This window comes from Protomyctophum bolini (genome assembly GCF_963924005.1).
Source record: "Protomyctophum bolini genome assembly, chromosome: 16".
Taxonomy (NCBI): Eukaryota; Metazoa; Chordata; class Actinopteri; order Myctophiformes; family Myctophidae; genus Protomyctophum; species Protomyctophum bolini.
In genome coordinates, this window is record NC_137877.1 from 6,398,167 (window position 1) to 6,409,123 (window position 10,957).

General features: G+C 38.6%; 1 protein-coding gene across 1 annotated transcript; it reads left to right on the forward strand.

Annotated features, from left to right (window-relative positions):
• Window positions 1–5,493, forward strand: LOC308331181 (uncharacterized protein). The gene is made up of 6 exons (XM_080786426.1): window positions 1–160; window positions 1,233–1,330; window positions 1,804–1,833; window positions 2,385–2,429; window positions 2,523–2,561; window positions 4,467–5,493. Exons 1-6 carry the CDS (start codon window positions 97–99, stop codon window positions 4,608–4,610), a joined length of 420 nt encoding a protein of 139 aa, XP_080642552.1. The 5' UTR covers window positions 1–96; the 3' UTR covers window positions 4,611–5,493.
• Window positions 5,494–10,957: the final 5,464 nt, after the last annotated feature.

The window sequence follows — 10,957 nt, forward strand, 5'->3', positions numbered from 1 at the left end:
TGTTAAAATTAGACAACAAGAAGAAACCTGTTGTCAGCCCAAAAGAGAGACATCAACCTTTACTGAAAGAAGAGAGAGAGACAAAGAACGAACACAATGGACGGATTGAGGATGACTGTGTTAGTGCTCTTCTTGGTCTTGTCGCTTGTATCATCTTCAGGTAAGTGTAGCAGACACAAAGTTTGTTTGTACGAAAATAAAATTATGCCATTTTCTAAAATATGTATTCTCTATATTTAATTTGTTTTAAATGTAATCTAATAGTATTAGTTACAGGGTTTTAACAATAATCAATAATAACTGAAATAGTAACTTAAATAGTAACTTAAATTATCGAGGGAAAAAAAAGTTTTCCCTCGATAATTTATGTTACTACAGTCAAATTGACTAGTGCTACAGTTGACTAGTGTTTTTATTAATTTATTAACATCAGTGCATCTCAGTACACCGTGGCAAGAATTATATACAGAGGTTTATTTAGACTTAGAGAGTTATTAAGAGACGTTTCACAGACTTAAAAGTTGGACTTATTAATACATGTATTGATGAAAACAGTTTATTCTGTCTAGATTAACTTGCGAGACTGCTGCTGCCCTTCCAGCCTGTTGGCATGGCAAAAATAATAACATCTACAGTAAAAAATCACTTGGAATTTACCTATCAGATAGAATACAAATACAGTTGGTGCAATTATTACCATCTGTTTAATAAAGAAGTTTTGGTGGCCAATCTGGCCATAAAACCCTTTTTATACTGTATATATATATCAAGATTAACAAAGCCTAGGTTACTTAAAAGTTGACCATGTAAGGATTTTTACCATATTGAAAAAATTGTCACAGTTTCACCAAACTCCAAATTTCCCCAAACCTCATGTGTTCCAGGGCATCATAAATTTGGCATTGCTGCCCTGATCCCATGATCACAAGATGATCTGTAGTTATTTCCTATTTCAGGACAATTAAACATTTACACGCACGCGCGCACGCACGCACGCACGCACACACACACACACACACACACACACACACACACACACACACACACACACACACACACACACACACACACACACACACACACACACGGACAATACGTATACATACATGCATACTGTATAAACAAAGACATGTTTATTCATTTTATGTATATGTTTCTTATATCTTATCTATTGTATGTCCTAGTCATGCTTTTTGGTCAAATTGTTATTTTCTGTACTACATGTCCTGTAGAGGCCCTAGATTTCCAGCATGCAGAAATCTGTTATGCTCTGGATGGGATTCTGCTTCTTTATTGTCTCCTTGCCACTGGGTTCTTCTTCAAAGAGAAGGTAAGCGACAGTATCATAAACGTTAGTCCATAACAAATTGGGATTGAAGCAAAGACAATGATACAGTGTTGCCTCCTGACATTCTTGTTTTAGGCATGGCATTATATGCAAAGAAATATTAAACCACTTGAACACCCGGCCAACACCCTTTATTCTGGGGGGAACATTGGCCAGAAATAGCAGATCTACAAGCTCACAACACGTTGCGTGTTGTGAGCTTGTTGGTCTGCTGTTGTCTAAAGGACCGTTTCACGAAAGAATATAGGGTTTAAGTGGAATAGCAAATGAATGAATACTTTATGCAAACAGCACAAGATACAGTCACACATTTGGGCTAAACGGATTTGTGCTACTTTTGAAAATAGGGCTCAAGTGGTTAACCTTACACAGTAAGTTAGAGTATGTTTGTAAAAATACAAAGGTGTGATTTCACAGGAAATGTTTTGTTCTTGTCCCCTCTCATCTCTGTGCAGATTTTGTGTCTTAGGAGAGATTCAACACCTGTACGTATACTTACATAATTTCTATACACAATAAAATCCTCAGTGTTAATGTTTTTCTGGCTGTTGCAGGTGCTGATTATGCCTATAGTCAGGCAACCGATAATTAGAAACACTGGAAATTCAAATGATGAGATTTTTTAAATAATGTAACATTCTCATAATAAACAATATTTATCTACAGTACATTTTGAAAATAGGTGTTTGAACAGCTAACATTCAGAAAACATCCAGTAGATAAGGTTTTGTAATGTAAGCACTGAAGAAATCCACCTTATACAAAAACAAATAAAAGCATATGCTTCCAGAGCATTGCAAGTACTGTATAGTTGGCTGTTACACGATGTAAATGTATAGGTCAATGCCAGTAAGACGCCTGGGAGCGACCTCGCCTAGATATGGACGATAGCATGTAAATATCTGAAGTTGTCCTTACTGTTGCCATAACTGAATAGTAGCCATATGACATGCTTCACAATCCTCTGTGATACAATTTAACTTAAAAGACACTGATGTCATGACAGTCATGTGTTTTTCAATATTTTCTTCCCCAGGCCAAGGGCACTGATTCTGATCAGGGACTTGAATTAAAGAAAAAGGTGAGTGAGTCATTTCCATTGAAAATACCATTACATTAAACCATTCATTCCTAAAATGTAATTATTATAATCCTGCTGCTATTTCGTCTACAGAAAAAAAATCGCAAGGAGAGGAAAGCACAAATATACGAGGTAATCAGTTATTCTCAACCTAGTTATTCTCATGCTATCAAAAGATTGCAAACAAAAAGTAACAAAATAAACTGGTGATTTAAATCAGTTATTATCAAAGTGGGGTATGGGGACCCTTGGGGGGTTCCAGGGGGTCCTCAGCTGAATGATTGACAGTTAGGAACCAAATGGACCGTCACATCTGTAACTCAGAGATTGTACAAATGGAACCAGACCCTATACAGGCTGAAATTCGGAACTGGCCTCTGTAAAAAAATCCAAGCCTATTACCATAAATGCACCCCCAAACTGCGTACTGTCCTCTTCTCTCTCTCTTTTTTTGTATTATAGTATTGTATATTTGTCTGTCACTAAATTATTCTATGAATTGAATACTACCCAATGGAAACAAGCCATATAGTGCTTTCTTGGGTTCATTTCATTTGTATTAAACTGTACTCTTCTGTGCTGTTAAAAAAGTATTCAATCAATAAATCAATGAGCAAAAAAAAACCCCAAAACATTTGTATCAAGATACATGAATAATTACTGAGTGCAATTTTGATGAGCTTATACGGGCCACCAATATTTTATTATGCGGCGATGCAAGTTATGTTTATTAACAGCAGTAATAGTGTATGTTGTGAAATAAAACATGGACCCCCTGGTTTAGTTAGTTAGTTAGTTAGTTAGTTTCATTTATTGTCCACATGTGGAAATTCGTCTTCGGTCTCAACAGTAAAAAACAAACGGTTACAACAACATCATCCTGAGTGTGCACCCCCGGCCTAGATTTAGACCACTGGCCTGTGTGCTCAATGTGCTCTGCTGCATCATGACAAATTCTTGTCAGGTGGTGTGAACTGGTTAAGTTAAGTAGCCCACAACTTCCTGGGGGGCCGTGCAATGAAGATACAGACTTCCTCTTCAATTCTATGAACTTGCTGGTCTATTGATTTGAGTTTGTAAGGTAGATCAGCAATTTTCACTATAGTTTGGGTCCCAGGGAGAAATCACATTTCTCTTTTGGGTCAGGTGTGTGTGTGTAAAATATGTATTTAAAATACATCTTACAAAAACACTGTCCATGTTTGCACTTTCTGAATCCTCTTTCAGAGTCATTGATTTAATCTGTTCATAGTTTCATAGTTCATCATTTATTTATGCTTCTTCACACAATGGTGTCGCTCACCAAAAATCAGACCAAGTGTGTGATGAAGTATAAATTAGGCTTCAACATCATTACTGTCCTCTTCAAATTACAACCTGATTACAACCGTGGTGAGAAAGAACAGCCTGAAAACATTCTACACTGCTCTGAGTAACAGAGTTACTAGAGTTAATGTAATTGACAAAGAGAATAAGTTATTAGAATACAAAATAGCCTACCTAGTCTTTTGAAGACTGTGTTTCATCCTGGCACTCTTTAACATATTTAAATCAACTTAGAAACTACCTGGGGTACTCACATGTGTTTGAAAGTGAGGGATGTGCCGATGAGACATTTTGGCCGATATCGATATCCGATATAATTAATTGCTGTTACCGATAACCGATATTACCGATGTCGATATGATCTCATTCTGTATTGAAAAAATATAATAATTTTGTCCATTCTGAAAAATACATGCAACAGCGTATCTGCACTGCAGGCTTAGGCCAGTCAGATTTAACTTAAATACCTTTTATATTTAATAGTGTGAGCTTGTAGATCTGTTCAAGCCGTTACTTTGGGCTTGTTTATCTGTAAAGACAGACCGATTAATCTGACCAATTAATTAATCGGTCGATTGATTAATCGAACCGACGCCGATTAATCTAAAAACAACTCAAATCGGCCGAAACCGATGTGTTTGCAGATTAATCTCCCATCAATATAAAAGAGTTGTTTAAAACTAACATGCATCTGTCATTTCCTTTGCCCAGTCTCTCCAAGCAAGGGATGCGGATGCCTATGAATCTTTGAACCCGGGGGCCACAGCCTCAACTTCGTCTGGGCCTAGTAGGCCTACACGGGCCACAGCCTCCACTTCGGCCACAGCTTCAACTTCGTCTAGGCCTACACGCTGACGCCCCCCCTGGTCCCTTTGGGACACCACGTTCAACCCAGCTTGGGCTCAAACAAGGGGTTAAATTAATTTCGCATCTATGCCACGAAAATATGGAACGCCCTACAAACAGCCGTTAAGAAATGTGAATCCCTAGACTCCTTCAAAGAGCACTTACGGGTGGCTGCAATCAGAAACTGGCCCCTGTAAAATAAAATAAAAGTAAAAGGCCCCCCACCTTCCCTTTATTTCTATACTGGACACTCTCCTTTTTTGAGGATTAACATTAAAAACGCCATTGAAATGGACAGTTTAATGTTTGTTTTGTCTGATGATTACGTCATAAAAGATATACATTGGTAGCAATGTTGGAAGATGATAACAATGCCCCTCACTTCACACAGGTTTTCAAACTATATGATGATTTCTTTATTTTTGCATATAAAGTGTAAATTTGTATGTCTTTCAATATTTTTGATTTGACCCTTATGTAAACAAGTCTTAGTGATTTTTCTGGTTTTATCCCCTTTGCAGAATGGGTACAGGTCAATACAAAATGTGCTAACTGACTGTTCATTCATACAATTTTCAATCAATCTTGCCTTTGAGCCAAACCATCTACACTCAAGTCACCTAATGACTTACAGTATACTTTGCCACAACAGTGTTGATTTACCAGCTGAAAATCTGTTATATTATTGAACATGCAACAAAGCAAATATTTGCCTGTGCCTTTGAATGGCTTTAACATGATGCCCACTCGAGATTGGTTGAATTATTTGCATTGCGCCATTTGTGTAGGTTCTTGCTTACACTAGAACCTCTCTAATATATATATATATATATATATATGCTATGCACGGTATGTACACCACATTCTTCAATAAAGGCCAGCATGAATGTCAAAATCACTTGGAAAATGGTTTAATGATGTTTACAACAAAAGAGAACTGTACAGTTTACAGTAAAAGATCTTTATATGTGTATAAAAACAAAACAAACAAAAATACAGCAGACAAATGCATCAAAAACTACTATGTATCCTGATTCACATACTTAAAATTCTACACAATCGTTCAGTTCTATGCGCCCCCCCATGACTGGAGGGTTTTTATGTAGTCTGATCAGAGAAGTGTCCCCATTCCCCCCAACCTGGTCTGTCAGGTAAGCAGTGTTGTAGTCCATATAGCGGAACCCAGGATTCCGACAATGACATATCATGTCACAATGAGTGTCCGAGATCCTAGAGTTCTAGTGACACAGCTGATTCACAGACTGTCGAATCAGAATATAAGGGAAAAACAATAAAACAGGGGGACACATTCCTGTAGTTTAGCCCAAGCCTCCGAGTGAGTAATAAATGTTTGACAGAATTCAGTTCTTGAGATACACAAACGGAAGTAATATGTACATGTTTACCTTTTTTTTTCTTTCCTATTCTCGTTTTTAAACCATAAACGCTTGGGCTGTGAATTGATATCGCACACATGACACACCCAAAACATACAAAAATACTATATCTTTAACCTACCAATAGTAAGACAGTTCTGCAATTAGTTCCATGCTGTGACAGAAAAAAGTGATACAACAAACCAACAAGAAGTTAAACAGATTTTTTTCCCCCCCACTTTAGGTTTTCTCAGAAATATACCAAAATATACATCTAAGCTTTGGAATTACTGAGGCTAGGACTAAAGCCAGTGCTGGGTTTGTCTCTTAATACACAAGCTGCGGGATGAAAGCAAAGGAGAAAGAGAGACAGGAACAGAAAGTTATCTTTGGTATCTGTATTTGTCAAAAAGTTAAAATATTTGGATTTTTGCTTTGGGATAGATAGCGCTTGTGAGTTTCCTACAACCTCACGTGGAGTTAAAGCATTGAACAACGTGCCAACTGAAGCCCGGCGGGCCAGAGAACACAACGACCAGCGAAGACAGTCCATGCAGAGTGAAGGACTGTGGATGCATATAGTGTCACACACAGCTGATCAAAGTCAGAGAAGAACAATGTCAAGGATACAAAGGGAGGACAAGAGGGGGAAAGCGAGCACAGTGGTGAGACACGGACATTTCTAGAAACCACAGAGTGTGTATCGAGAAGACAGCGCTTGCATTATCCAAGGAACTACAGTGTACAGATGAGGAGACATGAAGACAGACGCACTGTAATGCAAAAGACAGAGGCAGGAGCATTTTTTCATATGTATCATTAGCAACAGCACTGATGACAGACAGACATGTAAGTCCTGAGCATTTACAGTGTGCACAGGATCATCAACCCTCAACGTGTATTAGCAAACATCACCCAGCTACCATCGGATTGGAACATTTAGTGATCCGTCAGAGAAGCCCACTTTGGCCATTGCCAAACTCTACCGATCCCCACCCACAGGCACTGACGCCACTGCGCTGACAGGGCTGGTGTGTGATGTGCATAGTCTGCATACACATGCAAACACTGTTCGTCATACAGGAGTATCAAGATCGAAGCCTAATTCATCCTTAAGCCAGCATGTGTATCGCTTGCAAAATCTATTATTTTTGGCATTCCAACAGTTTTATGGTGGTTGGGATTACATCTTGATCAGTGATGTGGGAAAAGGTAAGAGCAGGTGTAGACCATATACAATCACTAGAAGTCTTTGGTTAATGTTGTTACCACAGGAGAGAGAGAGCACTAGACAAAAAGGAGCTGTGACACCACACCTGCGTTGGGACAAGACACGCACATACCTGTACCTGCTCACAATCAAAACAAAGACACGATTGTCAAAATCATAGAATTTTTTCAAACAGAAGACCCTTAAAGTGTACGAGTAACTACACTACAATGTAAAGTCAGTTTCTGTTCAAAAGACACAGCCAAAATATAATTTCAGATGGGGCCAACTTAAAAAAAAGAAATTGAAATAAAATATACTAAATAAGTTATACATCCAAAGGTTTGCAATAGTCATTGTGCCCTGTGAGAACATTGTGAATGGTAACAGGCTGAGGACAGAAAAAATAAACATTCATTCATTCTTTGTACAAGTATGTAACATGTCTCCCCCTTGTGGCGGCATTTCCCACAACACTTAAAAACGAAACAAAAAAGAAAACAAGACAAGTGGGCTTCTCCAACCATGACAATGTGTTTCGTTTTGTTTGTTATTTTGTATTATTTGTTAAGTAGATTAAAGCAAGTTTTAGTTAGAAATGAGGTATACAACAGCTTGCACGTGCGTTACTGGTGCTCCACACTCGTTTTTTTCCTATTTAAACCAGCAAACCAATGTGGTGGGTCAACCTACCGAGCAGATCAAGAGTCCAATACTGGTTTTGTCTACTCTCACTGACCAATCTGAAGTTATCAACTCTACTCTTCCCACAAACTTTGGTTGCGCCATTGTAATCCAAATCCGTTCCTGGCAATGGACTGCTTAGAGGCTTTGGGGAGAAAGTAGAGGCAACCACTCCAAAACAAAACACCAAACAATAAAAACCGTATTCTCATTTCTTACTTCCATTGTTTAATTCTTATTTGGATTTCTCTTTTAAACTCGCTGGAAGATGGGAAAGAAAACCGACCATAATGTTTTGCAGACCATCCCCCTATTCAGTCGCTTTGACACAAACACACCACATACAAGCGCACCTGCTGGAATTGAGTAATTAGTAAAGCTTTTCTTACAGGTATTTTCAACCTGTTTGAGTCACACCTAAAAATCTAGCCACATAAATCATGCCAGGACAGCACACACTGAAAATGCCCCAAGTACACTGTATTGTTTCAGTGAAAACAATGCACCAGGCGAGCTCAAAGCTAAAGCCAAAGAGATGTGACCCTCTCGTTTGCTCTCACACTCTCGCCGGCCACAATAATGCTACAATGCTCTTGTCTTCTATGTAACGATAAGGCATAAATGATAATGTCTTTTGTCAAACTAAGAAAGCCAGTGATCTTTGCCCTCTCACACACGATACAAAACAATTAAAGGCATAAAGTAATATATATATATAAAAACAAAAATCAAATGATTGTTAAAGACAGCACAGCAAATCAAGTCCACAATAAATCAAACAAAAACAATCCCCTCAAAAAATCTATTAAAAGATGCGTCAGAGTCTCGTTTTCCTCACAACCACAGGGACCGCTGAGCCCCCTCCTATTCCAAAAGACCCCGTCTATACAGAAGAACAGACACAGGTATCAGCCACTCACACCCACAAGGCGTGGTCACGGTTTCTTTTTTTGTTTTTGGTCTTGACAGTTTTTCAAGATTGCCGTTTTGCAATCGGAGAAGGACGTTATTTGTGGAGGGGGGCGTGGGAGTTTGAGTATAAGTATGATAAACACTACATTCAGTCTTGATAACATACTGGTTTCAAATATAAAATATGAATATCTTACATGTGTTGTATATATATATATTTATATATAGAATTAAGAAAAGATCCATTTCTCTAATTCTTAAGTCGTTTCTCAGATAAATATTTCAGTAACATCTCTTGGTGCCGATGGCTACTGGTTTCGCCTTTGCTCACGCACTTCCAACCTCTTAAGTAATTACAAACAGCACTAAAACAGGACTGTAGGACCATCGTGGCCTAAAGACATAACCAGCTAAATGAGCAGCAAGACGCCCACCTAGCTGGAAAGAGAAGGCTATTACTTTGGCAAGAAAGGACCACAAAATAATATTTAAACCTGGAAATACCCCATAAATAGTAGTACTAGAAAATAGCAGTAGTAAGGTTGTCCTTTATCGTGTATGGTTAATTATTATCAATTTTTGAAATGGCGAGCCAGACAGTACTTGTACATTCTACAATGTTCTACAGGTTAGACATTTCTAATTGTGAACTTTGTGTTTAAGTGCTGCTGAGGTATATTCAGTCAAAAGTAATTCCAACAATACAAACAAGCACATAAAAAAGGATAATGTGGACAAAATGTCACTGCTTACAGTCTCTGTAAGCAGTGACATTATTTAGTGACATGATTTAATAACCTGTGGCTATTAATAGGATGACATTGGAAGCAGTAGAATGGTGCTACTTTTTTTTCCGCGGGGGTCACTTTATCATCAAGGGGCAGTACAGTGGGTAGCACACGGGTCTACGTCGCTTAGCCTAACTGGTTAGCTAAGGTGATTTGGCAGGTCTGAATAGTTCACAGCCAGAATTGAGTAACAACACATCTTTCCTGTGACGTGCCATTTTAAGATTGGGTCACAGAGGATGGGTAATGTGATGTTTATCTATCTGATAATCAGTGGTAACGTTTAAAAACAAAAGTTGAGTTCTCCAGAGGAAGGATAATGGAACCACAAACCCTGACTTTACCAGGATGTAGTCATAAAGCTATAAAAACGCATGCGGGCCTCTCAAAAGCTCAACTCTTAACAGAAACTTAAGCAGCTAAATTGATAAAGCTAAGTTTCTGTGATCCTTACCAAGCAGCAACAGATCAGGAATGGATAAAGTATCGAAATAGGCATGGGAGGAAAATAATTTGCCAGTGGTGGTGTGTAGTGGAATTAGTGATGAATTGTGAACGGCATCTTTGTGTGCTCACCCCAGGCACAGCAGCTAGTGAGAAAAACCACTTTGGTTCAAGCTTGTTTCATGGCTGAATATTAGTAGAAAACAAAACCAAAACAGACGGCACTCACATATGCTTCATTTACAGTTGAAAACTAAAACTGGCCTAAAAAGAAAATAAAAGTTGTCCTAGATCAAATGACTTGGCGAACCTCATAGGAAACCAGGATAAAGCCTTAAGGGCAAGGCCCCCCAAAACAGAACCCCTGCCATTCAAACACAGCTAAAATTACACAGAAACTATTAGAAAGGAAAACTACTTTTTCACACCTTCACCTGCCAATCCTGATCTTTTTTTTTTGGTCACTTGTGCCGCCAATTAAAAGCTGAGCTAGAAGAAACTTTATCCCCCCCCCCCCCCCCCCCCCCCCACAATAAAAAGAAAGGAGAAGAAAAAAAAGGTCTTTGGAAAGTGATAATCAAAATATTGCATTTCTCTATTTTTGCCACTATGAGAGATTTTGTACTCATAAATATATTGACTAGGCTAAGCTACAGTACAGACTATACACACTGTTTTAACAAATATTTTTGGTATATCTTGAAGTGAGCCAGTCAAAACGACTGCAGACAAACGCGGACCTTTCAAAATCAAAACGAGTTTTCATTCCTCCAAAACAGGCAGACTGCAGCTCATCAATCCAGTTTTTTTGGTACAGATACTGTGCACAAGTAGATACAACGGTACTTCAAAAAACAGAACGCCCCTCCCCAACCCAACGTCAACATACAGCTGGTATGATGACCCCCCCCCCCCCCCGCCCCCCCAAAAAAAAGAGCGCGC